Raw genomic sequence first — 18,578 nt, 5'->3', positions numbered from 1 at the left:
GCCCAGCATAACAAAACAGAAGGATTTTTAAAACAATAAAACAGTCTATGTGCATATATCTTACCTAAAGACTGAAGCCTATCTTACCTAAAACACCCTAATCTCTGAACTCTGGGGAATCAGAGTGCTCCCCAACAGTGTCGTTCTCCGCTTCCCCCTTAACCATCTAACATTGTCACAAGAGAGTCAGTGTCATTAAACGCCTCTGAGGCATTTGTACCTTCTCTCCACCCCCTCACAGAGGCTGAGCCCTCCTGTGGAAAACATGCCTAACAAGCCCTGTAGGGGGCTGAGGGTATGACATCACTGGAAAGAAAAACCTGCAGCACCAAGTCTCAGAGCCCAAGTCACTTGACTCAAATTCAAATTACTGAGCTAAAAATAGCAGTGTAGACATTCCCACTCTAGGTTGGAGTATGGGCTCCAAGATCCAGGGAGGGTCTCCCTACTCTTATAAAGAATTCCCTGGGATTTTTAATAACTACATGTGATCTGAACTTGGAATCTAGATCTTATGTAAAAAAGGGCTTCTCTGGCAATGCAATACATTTTGTCTCAATACTGAAACATTGGCTTGGTAGTACTGGCTTTGAGAGAAGGTTTCATAAAACAGTGTAGCAGGAGTCTACAGTACCTAGGCATTGACAAAATTAAATGGATTTGGTGTGACATTTTAGTTTTAAATGCTGAATTTTGTTTCTTTTGCAGGTGGACATTATTTCAATATAGTTTTATATTCTTTAATTTCCTTTCTTTGGGACAATTGTGTCTGGCTGTATTTAGAAAGATATAAGTGCTATTGACTTTTAGCAAGCCTGAGATATCTTCAGATTGGTTATATTCTCAGTGCCCTGTAAATGTTTACCAGACTTTTGTGTATACTTAACACACAGTTATAGTATGCTATGAATGCATGTTCATGGCACTTCACATTCAATATTATGGATACAGAATATAAACTACACAGAGCATTCTTAATATGAAGTTACAAAATACACTTAGAAGCCCTTTTGAAAAGTTTGCAAGGTATGGATCATTATCATCAAATGTTTAGTTAAAATTATATTTGAAAGATAAATATTATACATCTGTAGTAGCAATTTTTAAAACCTCTCTATCTCGGCCCATATACATGATTCCTTTTTTAATTTCAAAAAGAGATTAGTCCACAATGGAGGCAAAAGATGTAAAACATTTCTTTTTTAAACGTCTGATTACCTTCCAGAAATTCAAAAATAGAACTCAAGAGCAATACATTTGTCTGTTTATTGATTGATTGATTGATTGCTCAGGAAGATATTCTTCTAAGTTGAAGATCAAACAATTTGACAGCAGCAAAGAGTCCTGTGGCACCTTATAAACTAACAGACGTATTGGAGCATGAGCTTTCGTGGGTGAATACCCTCTTCATCGGATGCATAAATTTGATGAAGCGGATTTTCTTTTTTAGGAGAAGCAGAATCGTACTATTTACAGGCATCAGAAGATCTAGGTTCTGCTCCCAGCTCTGCTACATATTTGCTATGTCACCTTTGGCAAAAACCTTAATCTCTCTGATCCTCAGCTTCCCATCTGTAAGATGGAAATTGCTATTTTCCAGCATGTCTGGGACCTGATTGTCAGATGTGCTGAGTGTCCCCAGTTCCCACTGACTTCAGCTGGAATTGTGGGTTCTAAGTGACTCTGAAAAGCAGACCTTTAACTCATTAAAGTTTCTAGAACATTGAAATCCTCAGACAGAAGAAACTATAGAAATGTAATTTACTATACAAATATAAAAACTCCTGGCTCCAGATGTGAGAATATATCCCCTAAATTTGCAAAGCCAGCATGCAAGGACTTAGCCCTGCAACTGCACAGCTAAATCTCAGTACTATTTTGAAAATTTTATGGTAAATTTTCTATTTAAAATAAAAGTAAACTTATAGCCAACTTCTTTTTAAATTATATTTTACATTCTGAAAAGACAAAATAGATGGTCATAAGCAAAAATACAGAAAAAATATATTACCAAATTGTGAACATGTTACTAACACTCCTGTTTGTAACATTAATGATCCCTCCAAACAAAAGGGAGAAGGCGAATTGGAGCAATGAATTGAAAGATGTTATGATCACTATATTACATTATAGCAGAAACAGTGAAAAAACCTCGACTGAAGTTTTGCTAGTCAGATTTCTTATTGTTCAGCTTACAGTGCTATTTGACATCTATTGAATGAATCTGAATTAATTTTGAACACTAAGCTTTAATGCTAAGTACGAGATTGTTGTGTATACATTAGGGAACAGAAACATACAAAATATATTGGAGATCCGAAAAGTCATAAAATAGTTCATGTACTATAATGTGATGTGTTAGACATAACTTGCTGTGTAGTTAACACTGATTTTGCCCACTAGAAAAACTGTTGGATGGTTCTTTTATTTTTATGTTGGACTCTCTCCTTTCTGTTGATATCTGTAAGGTGAGTAATATTGCTCAATATTTAAATGAACAATACCTTACATTTTTCTTTTTCTTTTTCTTTTTCTTTTATCTGTAAGTTGCTTTTATGAAGTATTTTTACTTAATATTTATTTGGGGGTTTTAAAAATATGATATTCCTGATATTTTCATGTGCCCAGAATATGGTTTTTAAATATTGTACCTGTACCTGTACCTGTACCAGTCTTCAATTCAGCAGATCATTTTGACTGTTTATAAAACATTTATAAATGTATGATGCACTAAAAAAAATAGATTTCTGTAGTGTTAGTAAATAAATAATACTTTTGGTAGAAAAATTGTAAAACCTTGGTTTGTATCGGCCCAAATCTACTTCACAGTCAGTCTGTATTCCTCTTTGTTTAATAGCCTATGGCATAAATTGAAGTTAATTATCAGGGCTGACAAGTAACTCTGCTTTCTGTCTGCTGGCAGAGTCTCTCCGAGGCAAAGATGGAGCTGAGAAGAAAAGATCAATCTCTGCGTCAGCTCAATAGACATCTTTCCCAGCTGGAGCAGGACAAGCGTCGACTGGAAGAGAGCATCCACGATGCAGAGAGTGCCCTCCGCATGGCAGCAAAGTGAGCACTGGGACCTTAGGGAGATCACTTAAAACAGACAAAAGATCAATTCTTACTTTCATGTGCAGGGTTTTAGCCCCAGATAAAGCAGTGGTAGAAAACAAAAGTACAGTGCTCTCACTCTTTGAAATTCAGTGATATATCCTCTAAAAAGAAAACTTAGTTCAGTCTACTAAGTGTATATTTTATATAATAATCCCAGACAAGTGCGCCACTATCTGTGTCCTGTAATAGTGTGAGCATTTTTGTTTGCCTGTTACAAGTTGGAGAATGTATCTTCTTCTTCAAGTAGTGTCCCTATGGTGCTCCACTTCAGTGCATATGCACCCCTGCACCTTTGATTGGAGATTTTCAATAGCAGTGCCCATTTGGCCTGTGAATGTGCCCTGTACATCCTCATGCCCCGTACTGAGGATATACAGAACTGCATGGGCGACCTACCCTCAGTTCCTTCTCTACTGCGTTTGGCTTGAGATAAAATGTTGAGCATGCTCGCTTACTCAAGCCTAGCTCTTAGTGTAGTTAGTGTTAGTTTAGCTTATTAGTAGTTTGTTAGGGTGATTATTTTCCCTTGTTCATTTTTCCCTGATTGAGGGGTTATTCTAGACTTCTGTTCTGGAGTATGCCATGATTGAGGCTTTAAAAGGTGTCTCTCTTGTTGGGAAGCTACACCCATCAATGGTGGACGTTCTCAGTTTCTCCACTGTTTAGGAGACGCTCATGTCCCCAGTGTGTGTAAGAGCTGCACTTCCTTCAAAAGCAGATCTCGAAAAAACAGGAGATCAAATTTGCATTACTGATGATGGAGAAAGCCCTGAGACTGGCTTCCGACTCAGCTCTGAGAAGCCGCCTGTAAACAAGCTGTCGAGTTCTGCTAATGCCCTGTCCACTTCAAGATCCTGGTCACCAAGAGTCTTGAGAGATACAAGTGCTGCTTCCCCATCCACCTCCAAGTCTTGGTCATTGAAGGGCTCAGGAGAGGCAGCATCTGTATCAGTGCCTGTGGTAAAGAGAGAATCACACTCTGAGTCTTGGGGTACTGACAAGAAAAGTAGGTGTACTAGATCTAAGAAATCCCAGTCACTGAGTCAGAAGAAGGCTCTGGAGACCTCAGGTCCAAGAGAGAGTTCCACTGAGGCTCTGAGTGGCTCCAGCACTTTTAGGGCATCTAAAATGTCCTCTACAACCCATACTTTGAAAAAAGATTTGGTACTTTGGTAGTAAAGGTTCTACCTCAAACCGGTCTGTGCCATTGGACCCTGCTGTATTCCTGATACGTACCTATACTATCATCTCTTATCTCTGCATTGATACCAACAGAGTCAGACCCTGGACATTCTCATATTGAGCGGTCGGTATCTGTGGCATCAGTGCTGAAGCTGGCCTTCACAGGATCTCATCTAACTCCAGTCTATGTACTTCCGGTACTGCATGAGTTTAGATACTCAGAAGACCTCCTTGTCTCCAATGAGCCAGAATCCCCGTTACTTTATTTTGGGGGTTAAAAGGTCGGGAGGAATCTAAGAATAATACTTTCTGGATTGTTTAAAAAAATTTATAATATGAAATTGTTGACAAGATATTTGGATTGGCAGAAAATTAACCTGTCTTTACTAAAACCTCTGTTTTACTAAGGCTTAATTTTTCCTTCTTTTAATAGAGATAAAGAATTAATTGCCAGTCATATGAAATCTGTGGAAGCCACCCTACAGAAGGTGATGTATTTAGCACTTTCATCTCAGTTGCATTTGCAGTTCAAGTCATACCATGCTTTTGGAATTATTTATTTTCAAGAAGGCTAATAGTGGGAGTGGTTATTCATAATTTTAATTAAAGTATCAAAAGATCTCCCCTTCAACTTCTTTCACCTCCAGAAAGCATTCAGATCAGCAAGCCAAATGTTGTAATATTGTTGTCGACAGGTATGTTCCTTTTATTTTTTTGAATATGAAAGTTGTTACAAACCCTTCCCCCTGAGTACTCTTTAGGCTCGCTAAAGTAAATTAGGATGCTACTGATCATCCCAAACTATGTGTAATTGCTCTTGAATGATCAGTGTATTCACTGAGTGAGGCAGAGGTCATTCAACAGGGGCCCATATCAAGTGGTCATAAAGCGTTTGACTTCTCATGCTCTATTTTAATCCTTGGTAATAATTAAATAGAATTAGAAAAATGGGTAAACTCTGATGCACACTCTAAAACATCATAGTGATTTTAAACCATTTTTTAAATTGAATAGCTATCTAAAATTGACCCTAGGCTTGTATTATTTTGCTGCATTGCAGTGTCATCTTGAATACCAGCAAGACTGAGTATATGAGGTGTATCTCATTTTTTAAAATTACAAATGCCATTGACATTTTCTGGGTGTTTTTCCTTACAACCCAGTGAAAATCAGATATATTTCTACTATCTTATGATGTTAGTTTTCCACGTCACAAATTGTAAACCCCAAGCAGCAATGTGCACACATTTTTTAAATTTTATTTTTTGTAACAACATTCAAAAGCTGCTGTTTAATTTATTTTAAGTGAAAAGTAAGTACTCTCTCCATAGAGAATTGCCTCTGAATATCTCCAGTCTTGGGAGTTTGTTTCTGCACCACAAGTCCCAAAATCTAGGAAGCACGCAATGTTCCCATTCTTTCACTGTTCCAAATGTTTAGTGCAGGGTGACATAAGTGATTGCATATGCCTTCAGTTTTTTTCCTAATGCTATAGAAAACAAGTCTTGCAACCATGGCTTCCCTTTCAGGAGAGAAGTAGCAGTACCTTTTCTTATTTCTTTCCTGTTAAGTTAGTTATAGTTGTATACAACTTAGCTGGCAGGACACTGTGCTTTGCACCACAGGAGAACAAGTCAAACTTCTGCTGCTGCTTGACCTCCTAAATTCCTAATTATCAAGTAGTAATAGGTTTCTTCCCCTTCTGGGTCACCTGCCTGATAGAGTAGAAAGAAATCATGTGTGTCCTGATGAAGACTGAGAATGAGTGAGAACATTACCAGTTTACGATGTAGCAGTCACTGCAGCAAATCATAGTAATGGCTGTAAATAATTCATAATTTAAGTCCTTTGGCCTGTCCCAGAAAACCCAAGCCAAAGTATTGGACCTGTCTCTGGAAATCTGTGAAATGTAGTAGCCCCCATCACTTGTGGTGTCTGAACACCTCACAAACATTAATAAATCTGTCTGTACAGCATACCCATGAGATGTATAAATATTTATCCCCATTTTGCAGATGAAGAAATGAGGCAGACAGAATACAAATCAAGCTAGAGAAGCAAGCAGTCCTTTTATTCCTACTATTATCAGGGCACTCAAAAGGGCGTTCTTCTACAAGTAGAAGAAGAATGTGGAATAGCACTAGGGAGAGGTGATCTCTCTTCTCTACACATTTCCATCCATCTTTCCTACAGAGAATGATCTGGGTTTTCAGACTTGGTTTCTCTGTCCAGTACACCATTACCTTACCTCTTGATCAAGCAGGACCTTCTGAGCCATGGCGATACTAATTGTTTCCAGACACCCACCTATGCAACAGCTGCAGATCTACATGTTCAAAAAAAACTTCTTTTGATGCATGGAATGCCATATCTGTAAAAAACCATGTATCTATGGGCTTGTTTACACTTCACTAGCAGCATCGATCCTCTGGTAAGTTCCGCTAAATCGACCGCCAATCGCTATCCCGTCGACTCCTGTACTCCACCTGATCGAGAAGAGTATGGGGAGTCGATGCGAAAGCGTCTACCACGTAAGTTGCATAGCGTGGATCCTGTGGTAAGTAAATCTAAGCTACGTCGATTTGAGTTTCGCTGTTCACGTAACTCAAATTGCATAGCTTAGATCGACTTTTCTCTTTAATATAGACAAGCCCTCAGACACCAAGCTTTTCTGCAGGGTGGAGTAGGTGTGGACTTGAGGCCAGTAATGTTGATTTAAGCATGCATGGTTCAGCCATCCAGTGTTCAGTATTCAGGCTCCAAATCGTCACTAACTGATCACTCACAAGGCTCGAACTCATAGGTCTAATTTCTGGATGAGCTAGCTTATTTTTCTCAAATGGGAACTCAGTAGTTCTGTAGGCACTAATTGAACTTATATCTAATTATTAGGGTTGCCAGGTGCCGGTTTTCAACCGGAATACCCAGTCAAAAAGAGACCCTGGTGGCTCTGGTCAGCATTGCTGACTGGGTCTTTAAAAGTTCAGTCAGTGGTGCAGCGGGGAAAAGGCAAGCTCCCTACCTGGCTCCACGTGGCTCCCCAGAAGCAGCAACATGTCTCTCTCGGCTCCTAGGTGGAGGTATGGCATGGGGGGCTCCATGCGCTGCCCCCACCTCAAGTGCTGGCTCCGCAGCTCCTTTTGGCCGGGAACCATAGCCAATGGGAGCTCCTGGAGCGGTGCCTGTGAGAAGAGGCATTGTGCACGGCACAGAGCCTCCTTGCCGTGCCTCTGCCTCTTAGCCGAGGGACATAGTGCCTCTTCTGGGAGCTGCCTGAGGTGAGCGCCGCCCAGAGTCCGAACTCCAAACCTCCTCCTGCATCCCAACCCCCTGCCCCAGTCCTGAGCTCCCTTCCACATCCAAACTCCCTCCAGGAGCCTGCACCTCGCACCCTCTCCCACACTCTGAACCATTCGGCCCCAGCCTGGAACCCACACTCCCATCCAGAGCCATCACCGCCACCACACCCCAACCCCCTGCCGGAGCCCAGACTCCCCTCCTGCAACCTGACACCTAATTTCTGGCCCCACCCTGGAGCCTGAACCCCCTGCCGGAGCCCTCAGCCCCTCCCTCGCCCCAACCTTCTGCCCCAGCCCAGTGAAAATGATCATGCAAGTGAAAGTGGAAAGAGGAGGGGGAACGGCGTGAGCAGGGGGTGAGGCCTTGGAGAAGCGTGTGGGGCACGGGTGTTTGGTTTTGTGCACTTAGAAAGTTGGCAACCCTACTAATTATACACACAAATCCCTATGTTAAGAGAACATTATTATGATTGAAAAGTCAAGCGCTCAAAAGTTAGAAAACAACAGAATTAAGGTTACATTTTGGCCCCCTTGTGTGTAAGCATTATGACAGTCTTTATTTACATTGTCACACATTATTTTTCACAGGATTTCTGCCTCTATCAATATGCAGTTTTGCATTATCCTCATTGTTCACTGTGTGGCCCCATATCTTATTTTCTGCACAGTATTCAATCCCTGCTCTGAAGATAGAATTATAAATTTCCTCATGGACTTTTCTGTGGCACTCACCAAAATAGTATATAAAAAAAACATTAATTCATTATTACAATGCTCCCCTAAGGCGAGGGGGCAGTAGTAGTATCCCCATTTTACGGATGAGGAGCTGAGGCATAGAGAGTAAGGTTAAAAGTTTCCACTAATTTTAGATGCCCAATCTGAGACACCTAGGACCTGATTTTTTCAGTGCTTAGCATTATACAGCACTTCATATATTCAAAGCGTAGCTCCTATATGACTCCATTTACAGCTGTGAATACTCAGCACTTCTGCAGATCAGACCCAAATGTATCAAGTTGGTTGCAGAACTCATGGTATCATAGTCCACATAACAGTGAGGAAGGGGCTCTGTTGAAGTGATATACTCTGAATGATTACTTAGGTTTTAGATGTTAAGAACCTTTGTCATTTTTGCTGTCAACACATTTGAAAATTCTTCTTACAGATTTTTTTGGTTCCTTCTGAACTATTAACTAGATAAATTTACCTTTTAAAAAAAAAGTCTAAAATTGTATAATCAGAAAGTCCCCCAGGCCTCCTCCTTCAGGTTAGGAGGTGTCTTTGGAGGCTCTGGATAAGGCTGCTTTTATTAGGTTAGTGTTTGGTCTGAGCGCAGTTGTCTGTTCATCCTCCCGGTGGAAGGTAAATTATTTGGAGGGTAGAGAAATGAGTTGGAGTTTTATGAGCTCTGAGGTGAACAAATTTCAGTTTTGTGGACTGGTTTCTTTGTGTGGATTATGGTTGATTGGCTACTGTTTGTGTTTGTGTTGGTTTGCATTTTTAATTTCTTGTCAAGGGCACCGTGAGCCTGAGGTAGCTGTTCTTTTATGTTTCATATGTTGAAATGATTATTTTTATTTATACTGGATAACAGCTATCTTGCGCAGTCAATTGGAAAATTAGAGCAGAACCATCATTGTTTAATCTAAAATATTAATGACATATTATACTGTTTACCTTTTTAATTACGTAAAAAAGCTTTCTTGTGTCCAAAATGAGGACTGATTCTTTTTGACTGGAGTGTCACAACAAAGTGGAAGATCTGGAAAATTTACGCTAAAGTCAATGTTGCCTTCTCTCATAAGATTATCATGAGACTCCTAATATTTGCTGTTTTTCTTTAAACTCCCACTTGTGGACTGGAAATAAGTGAGTTACATGATAATCTTGAGTTTCGTTTAATAAAAAAAAGGCAATATTTTTAGCCCTCATGGATGTGGAAAAAAGTTTGAAAACATGGCCTCAGTGTACCCCATACATATGAAAAGCAGAAAGCAAATAAAAGGAAGCTATTTTTTAAAATCTCATGATTTTAAGCCAATCACATGACTTTGAGGCCTTACTCAAAATTTTTGAATGCTTGGGATTGGAAATACTGTAAGCCATTCCATACTAGGAACAAAATAGCATTAATCACAACTGTATTTATAGTGGTCATCTATACCAGGGCTCGATTAACCCATTTTTCATTTAAATAAATAAACTATAGAAAAAAAGGGACTAGCACAGTTTTTAAAGAAAAATCTTTAACTGCTGTAACGTTCGTGGGAGGCTCCGGGCCTACCCTGAGTGCTTTGCAAGAACGAGGCCCACACACACCGTGAGTTAGTGGCTTTAATGAAGGTAAAGTGACATACCTGCAACGGGGACTTTAGGCGTTGCTGTTACGGAGGCGGGGAACCCAGCACCGAAGCTTAGCTCGGCATTGGTCGGACCAAAGGTGGGACCGGGAGCATACGGCTATATATACACAATACAAAGCAACTTATACATATGCAAGAAGGGACTTCCCACAGGCTATGTTCACCCTTTGACCTAAGGCCATACAAACTGGTTTTAACCAGTTAAAAACAAGTTATAACTGCATGCCGTATCCTACAATGACCGGCCACTTAGCAAGCAGGGGCTTTTCACAAGGCCGCCAAGAAAGCGGAAATACCCTAGCTAGGCCGTGACACAGTCTTTCGCAGTCCCCTACAACGGCGCTGATCAGCAAAATTCTCCTAGAACTCTAATTTCAACTTCAATTCTTTGTTGTAAAAGTTAAAATATCAGAGTGAAGTGTAAGCTACAATAATCAAGTTTTTCATAGGTTATACTTAGCACTAGCTCTTCTCTTCATATGTAGTTGTTCATACTTTTCTTGACACAAACTTTTTAAGAAGTTTGTTTAAAAATCTAAAAGTATATTAAAAATTATATTATAAAAAACTTGAAAAATTCTCAAACATCATAAATATGTGAGCATAATTATGCATGCTGTATTTATGTTGACAAACCATATTTCATTAATACTTTATATATTTCCTAGTAATAGTAATATATTTGTTTATCACATTACTGCACATGCTAAACCTGTTCTTTTTACTGACTAGCTTTATAAATACAGTATTTGTGATTTGCCAGTTATAATCATATAGCCAGCCAAAGCAATAGCTGAGCTCCAACTCCTCTGAAATCCGCAGCCTTGCTTTCACATTTCCTCTCAACGTGACTGTTGTAGCTCCCTTCTCTGAGGCTTCCGTAAATCCCAGCTCTCCACACTTCTTCATGTGCACAATCCTGCCGTGGCAAATCATCCCAATGAGTCCATTCATGGCCATAAAATTGTGAACATCTTAACTGTTTTAACCCAGATACACCTTGTAAGTTGGTGGTGTTCTGACCCTCATCCAACACCACTCACTATTGGCAGCATAGGCTCAAAAACTTGCCCTCTTCCTGATGTTTATCTTGTGTTAATGAATTAACACAAAATAAACAACTCCTGCTCAAGTCCATACCCTACGTTTCTCTGCCCAGAGAAGCCACTCCTTTAGTCCCGATGGGTTAATGAGCTGCACCTGTCACAGTGAGTTAGCAGAAATCATTTAGCATCTCCCAGCAAGGTTCCAACACCGGTTAACAGAGTAACCCAGCTGCCCTTCCTATTAAGTGGTATGTTGAGAACGGTTTAGAGATCAAACACGGGTCACCAGTGCAAACAAGGGAACACGAGGAGTTAGGCTGTAAGCAACTCATTCATATATATGGAGCAGTTCACAGGTTTAATAAAGTTCTGCTTGTTCAACTTAACCTGCATTCAGCTTCACTCTGTGCTAATGAAACACTCAGGAACAATTCTCCGCCCGCTCCAAAATCCCTTTCTGCGTTACATTTTCAATTCATAATCACATTCATACAAATTTCTTCTTAACACAATCATGCTCAAGTGCCACATGTAAGAACCAAAGGCAGGGCCGGCTCCAGGATTTTTTCTGCCCCAAGTGGGGGGAGGGGAGAAAAAAAGGCGTGATCGGCAGCAGCTCCACCACGCCACTTTCTTCTTTGGCGGCAAATTAGCTGCAGGTCCTTCCCTGCGAGAGGGACTGAGGGAGCTGCCACCGAATTGCCACCAAAGAGCCCGACGTGCCGCCCCAGGCACCTGCTTGCTGAGCTGGTGCCTGGAGCCGGGCCTGACCAAAGGACCAGTGTTGGAACCCCTTGCTCTATACCCATCAACTATCTTTTTTCTAATCTCTCTTGAAAACATCTCTCCTCACCTGGTCCTCTACTCCTAATTTCAATTTCCCTTTGATGGTTTTTTATTTTAACTTTAACTGTATTATTTATTTTTATAATGCATTTGGAGGATACAATTTGTCTGAAAGAATGGTAAAAAAAATATAGCAGCTATTCTGTACAACTGGTGTGTATCTTTGTGCATATGGAAAGTAGATTATTTTAGTTTAAATATTAACAGGATATTTTTTCTTCTCATTCCTTACATTTGTGGTTTAGTGTGTAAAAGTGTACTGTTGTTTAAAGATTAAAAGTCTATAGATGAGAACTTACAGAGAAGACTAAATGACAAATATATTGGCTTACTGGGCTGTTTCACATGAGTGTAACTGAGAACAAGATTTGATCCTTCGGTTGTAATAATTTTTTTTAGAAAAAGAGTCACTGTGAACATTGGGAGGCTTGAATTAACCCTTTTTTGTTTTTCTCCTCAGAAAATCAATGTAACTGTGTGTGTAGGGGTGAGATTTTACTATATGTTTTAATGCTAAATTATTTTTTTGAATATAGAACAGTGGTTCCCAAACTTGTTCCACTGCTTGTGCAGGGAAAGCCCCTGGCGGGGCGGGCCAGTCTATTTACCTGCCCTGTCCGCAGGTTCATCCAATCTCGGCTCCCAGTGGCTGAGGTTCGCTGCGCCAGACTGAGAGCTGCTGGAAGTGACACGGGCCTCGGGACGTACTGGCTGCTGCTTCCAGCAGCTCCCATCGGCCTGGCGCAGCGAACTGCGGCCACTGGGAGCCGAGATTGGACGAACCTGTGGACGGGACAGGTAAACAGACTGGCCGGGCCCGCTAGGGGCTTTCCCTGCACAAGCGGTGGAACAAGCTGGGGAACCACTAATAGAGAACAATGAGATAGAAGGAGTTGAGGTGGGACTGTGGATAGCTTTAAGAATTACTAATGTGATAGCAAGTCTTGCACTCTCAATACTAGGCTGCTACCTCAGGTGTAGTCTATAGTGAAAAAATCATTTACTTTATGGCGGTTGTTTTATGGCCTGTGAGAAATCAGTTTACAGCAAGGTTTCAATCCAGCTTCCAGTGTCCATTTCTCTAACACTCATTGCAAGTGACACTCACTGGCATTGTCTGGGTATACCAAAAGAAGTACAGGAGACACTTGATATGAATTTTAATCAGGCCACAACTTTATTATATAGATACCTGGGACTACCTGGCAGATAAAGTATACAGTGCAGGCAAATCCATGTTTATTCAAATCATTACCTGAGGCTTTCATCAGCCCCCCTTCATTTTCCATCCAGGTCCCCCCAGCCAACCCATGGCTTGGACCTTATTATCTACCCCCCTCGCAGGAGAGTTAAGGTGGGCTGTGAGAATGGAAGTTGGGGTTGGCTCCCTGCTGTACCAATCATAGAAGTCCCCAACCCCCTCCCTCATTCTGTTCCTTTATCCAGCACCTCCTTTTAAGTCCTTTACCAGGCCATTTATCTGGTCACTGAATGCCTTCCGTACGGAGTACCTGCACTGGACATCTACCACAAGGCGGTGCCAACAATTTGCTTGGCTGCCTCCTCACCCACCCAGTTGGGTTCCCAAACATCTCCCAATGGCCTCTTTTATAGCAGCCCCAATAGGTGAAGCCCCATTCTCCAGAAAGATCCCATTGTCCCTTGTACCATACCAAGATCGTCAAGGGGCACCAGCAGCTGGGTTGTCCTCGACCAGGTACCGCAACAACTGCCCTCTGCAATGGGAAGTATAGGTGACCAGCTCTCTGGATCCTTAAATTGAAAGAACTCATTAAAAAAACAACTTCTTGCGTAGTTCAGCTGTGTGCCCAAAGCCAAGAATCTCCATGCCACCGACTACATCATATGCTGAGGTTCCACAGAGCCAGCGGCATCTGCTCGGGTTCGTTGCTAGCTCCTGGTGCAGATCACAAAATCTGGTGAACTGGAAATGAGACCAGACGTGCCAAACCAACCTGATCTCCTTCTTTGAGAAGGTGACGGATTACTTAGACAAAGGAAATGCGGTAGATCTAATTTACCTCGATTTCAGTAAGGCGTTTGACACGGTTTCCGCATGGGGAACTGTTAGTTAAATTGAAAAGATGGGGAATGTGAAGTGTAAGGTGGATAAAGGAACTGGTTAAAGGGGAGACTAGCAGCGGGTCTATACAACAAGGGTGAACGCAGGCTGGAAGAGGTTACTAGCGGCAGTCCCTCAAAGGATCGGTTGGGACCGATCTTATTTAACCTATTTATTACTAGACCTTGGCACAAGAGCGGGAATGTGTTATATAAAGTTTGCTTGATGACCCACGCAAGCTAGGGGGTATTGACTAACACGGAGAAGGACCGGAGTACTATTCAGAAGATCTGGACCACCTTGTACACTGTGGAGTAATAGTAATAGGATGAAATTTAATTGCGAAAAGTGCCAAAAAGGTCATGTCATTAGGATTAATATAAATTAGTCTAGTACGTTGGGGGACCGCATCCGTTGGAAACGATGGGAGGAGAAGGAACCTTGGGGTATTGGTTGATAGCAGGAATGACTATGACCGCCAATGGGATTATGGCTGGTTAAAAAGCCAAATGCGGTCGTTAGGAACCATCCGGGAGGTGAATTCCGCAGCAAGGAGGAAGAAAGGTTGTTTAGTGCGTTATATACGCGCGCTGTGAGACCCACCTGGAATATTGTGTGCAGTTCTGGTCTCCATTTTAAGAAGGATGAATTCAGACTGGAACAGGTTTCAGAGACGGAGCTTACTAGGATGATGCAGGAAGTGGAAAATCTGCTATGAAAGGAGACTCAAAGCAGCTTGGCTTGTTAGCCAGCGCCAAAAGAAGCGCTCCGGGGGGATATGCTTGCTCTATATAAAATATCAGGGGAATTAACGACGGAGAGGGATGAGATTATTAAGTTTAGTACTATGTAGGCACGAGGACGAATGCGGTACAAACTGGATATTAGAAGTTTTAGACTTGAAATTAGACGAAGGTTTCTAACATGTAGGGAGGAATTACGGAACGCCCTTCGATGGAAGTAGTGGGGCAAAGACTTATCGGCTTTAGACGTAAGCTTGATAAGTATATGAGGAGTTATCGATAGCGGATAGTTTATTTGGCAATTGATTTTGGATTATCGGGGCAGATAAGTCTGCTCGATCGGTCTGTGAGGGGATGTTGGATGGGATGGGAACTGAGTTACTGCAGAGAATTCTTTCTGGGGTGGCTGGCTGCGTGCAGTCTTGCCCACATTGCACGGGTTCATAGGTCTGATCGCTATTTTTGGGTCCGGGGAAGGAATTTTCCTCCAGGGCGGTCATTGGCAGAGGCCTGGAGGTTTTCGCCTTTCCTCTTGCGGCGGTGGGGGCATGGGTTCGCTTGCTGGTGGATTCCTCAGCTTGCAGCGTCTTCAATCTCAATTTTGACGAGTTCAATAAACTCAGTCATGGGATTCGGGTTGTTGGGGTTGTTATAAATGTGTATGGGTAGGGTTTTGTGGCCTGCCTTGTGCAGGAGGTCAGACTAGATGATCATATTGGTCCCTTCTGACCTATGAGTCTATGAGTCTGCTGTGCGTGGAACAAAGGGGCTTCCCATGCCCAGGGCTTGCACCTATATAGCCTTGAGACCTCACATTACTGGGGGGCGGGGGTGAGTCAATGCTGCAAGGCTGTTCACCTTTTGCAGCAGTCTCTGACCTCATTCCCCCAGCCATAAAGCACAGCTGTCCTCTTTTGGCAAGCCTAGACAACATTTGCCCCGCTTCAGATGCGGTGCAGTCAGTCTCAACAGTTAGACTAAAGATTGATTGGGCCAGAAAGCAAAGGCCAAAATTTCCAAACTTGAGTGCCTACAGCTAGGGTCCCTTATCTATATTTGGCTTCTAAATAAAAGTGGCCTGATGTTCAGAAGAGCTTGAGCACACCATCTCCCTCTGACTTAAATGAAATCCATGGTGCTTAGCACATTTGGAAATCAGCCACATTATTTAGAAGTCTAAGTATTGATTTTAGGCGTCTAATTTTAGGAATTCAAGTTTCAAAACTTTTGTCTTAACTAACTTCACCCCTTCCCCCCCCTCCGCCACCCGAAGGTAGTTATTTCTGGACAGGGTTGAGAAATACTGGCAGGAAAATATGGGGAAACAGGAACTGTGGGTGCAGTGTCTGTTCTTTACTTCAGTCTCCAGTAATGTTAATCTGACACCTATTGCAAAGAAGTGTGCATGTGCCTGTGGAACAAACAAATTACAAAGGAATTGATTAAATTTTAAAGCTTCCAAATTGCTTTTGAAAGGAATTATAATAAGAAACAAGCTATCATATTTTGCGTCCGATCATATTAAATACAAAATATTATTTTCTTCTCTTTCCCCTTCCTTCAAATTAACACCTCTCCCCCTTAATTTTAACATTTTGTAAATAGCTTTTGTTTCCCCCCACACACAAATCTGTCTTTCTTGATCCTTGTTCCTAAAGATTGGTTGTGCAGGACATACAGGTGTTAGCACAGCTGGTTTGCTGATGACAGCTCTGTCCATATAGCTATCTAGTGTGTCATCATTCATATTGTTCAGTGTCATTCTGACCTAGCCAAGCTAAAAATGGTACTCCAGCTCAAGAGGGATTTAAAAACCTTGACAAACTAAAGATAAGACATTGCAGAATGTCATATCCATGTGCTTAAGTGTTTTCAGTTTAGACTTATCTAAATAACCAATTCCAGAGCTTGACTGTCTTCATTCTTTTGGAAGTCTGAAGATTTTTGTGTAGTTTGCCTTAAGTAAGGAAATATCCTTGTGTGGAGGACTGTGAAATTAGTTAATGTGTTAGCCATTATTTTCTCCAGACATGGGTTCATTTCAAGCCCAAGGTCATTGAAATCTGTTCATAGGGGACATATTATAGTACACAACCCACAACTACAGCATAGCTTTGGCACAATGGTTAGTGTTTGCTAAAGAGGGTCTGGATCAAATTAACATCTTATCCAACAGAGCATGGATTTTTTGTGGGATAGTGTGCACTGTAATTCTAGTTAAGTACAGGATTGTACTCTTTCACTCTGACAATTAATCCTATGACTTTGCCTAGCTTTTAAAAAAGTTCATCGGTTTTATATGAGCCATGTCTCATCACATAACTACTGTTTATCCAGCAGTTCATGTTGTTTAAATAACTTGTAAGTTTTGCTTTAATATTGTATTGTGACTATATATGTGTTTGGAAGAGTAGTTTCTGCATGGCAATAACATGAAAAAGAGCCTCGTAATCTGCATAATATAAAGCAATTTTTAACAAGTTTTCTGTTAAGAAGTTAGTTATTTGTTTCAGATGTTAATTTGGAAATTATGGTGTTATTTTAACACACATCTCTCCTCTGAGTATTGTCAGTGTGGCCCTACTTCAGGGGATGTGTGTGCACCCTCTATGCCAAGTAAAAAATCTCCAGAAACCAGCCCCTCTTGGAGTTGCATGCATACTCCTTGGTTTGGTGAGTGGTTATGTAAGGAGCTGTGCACTCGGATACCATTGTGATAATAAATACCCAAATAACTGTAGCAGTGAGATCAGAAACATCTTCCTCTTTCTCCCCATTGCGTGGCACCATTATGTCAAGTTAGGATTTCTTGCATTTTAGTGTTGTTTGTTTGTTTTATTAGGCTCCGTTCCACTGTGTAGCTTGGCTGGCTCCATTCCCAACACCGGTTCCAATCTGATTAGCTCTCTTTACCTGTTGTTTGTCTTGTAGTTTTGATGGACTTAAATTGCTCAAAATTTAAGAAGTGCAGGCCAGTCCTAGGCAGTCCCAGCTGATTGCCTCAGCACCAGCGGCGACCTTATCAGCCTCTGCACGCAGCGGCGTTGAGGGAAGTTGCTCAGATCTGTCATAAGGTCTGGTCTGAAATCTGCATTGAAGAAGCAAATGGAAAAGGGTATTGCTGATTGTCTGGGCTTGAAAGATCTGCAGGCTGTATGGCATCAAGGGAAGAGGGAGCACAGCTGATGCAAATAATCCTCCTATTCTCATTCAAATGTGAAGATTCACAGTAGGCATGAATTCAGGGAGGAGTTTGCACCAAGATGAGTCTGGAAGTCTGTCTGTGCAGCACTAAGGAGACTTAGAGCTGCTGAGGATTTGCGTTGTAGACAGTTCTCTGCTCCCCACCCCAGTGGGGGTCTGGGGCATGGAAGGGATAGTGCTTGCCTAGCCGGTGATCTTGCCCAGCACAGCAGCTCCTTGAAATTGTCTAACCACTGGCTCAAGTTAGAGCAGATCTGGAGCTGGCTTGATCCCCACCAGCAGTCCGAATTGGAGATGTATAACTTCTTTCTTGGCACTCATTTGGAATGACCTGCACAAGTCTCTCATTGCTTCCTAACTACTGAGTAACATGAGCATTTCACAGTTGCACAGACCATATTATGATCTATACAATTAATTGAAAATAAAACAGAGAACAAAAAGTTTTACAGCACCCTGGCATTACTTTTAAACATTAAAGGTGAATTTAGTACTTATAAAAGGACCAGTTCTGCAGGACTTCTGCAGAGTAGCACTTACTCCTGTAAGACAGTATTGACGAATCAGGCAAAAGTAAGGGACTAAAATCTCTAATTTACCATATTTACTAAGTGGCACTAATAGACAGTGCACCTTAACCTTAACTTTAAACACCCTTGAACATAGTCCTGTGTCTGTCTTGAGCAGGTATTGCTAAT

At 41.5% G+C, this 18,578-nt stretch overlaps 1 protein-coding gene across 5 annotated transcripts in view; it reads left to right on the top strand.

The window, feature by feature from the left end:
• Positions 1-18,578, top strand: part of CCDC171 (coiled-coil domain containing 171) — a 272,987-nt gene that overhangs the window by 136,400 nt on the left and 118,009 nt on the right. For all 5 annotated transcript variants that reach the window (XM_075067320.1, XM_075067318.1, XM_075067319.1 and 2 more), the window contains 2 exons: positions 2,924-3,069; positions 4,730-4,784. In XM_075067320.1, the coding sequence (XP_074923421.1) occupies positions 2,924-3,069; positions 4,730-4,784 (201 nt within the window). The remainder of the gene's footprint in view (positions 1-2,923; positions 3,070-4,729; positions 4,785-18,578) is intronic.

Source organism: Chelonoidis abingdonii, chromosome 6 (assembly GCF_003597395.2).
Source record: "Chelonoidis abingdonii isolate Lonesome George chromosome 6, CheloAbing_2.0, whole genome shotgun sequence".
NCBI lineage: Eukaryota > Metazoa > Chordata > Testudines > Testudinidae > Chelonoidis > Chelonoidis abingdonii.
The sequence above is the reverse complement of the archived record's forward strand: the minus strand, read 5'-3'. Positions and strand labels throughout refer to the sequence as shown.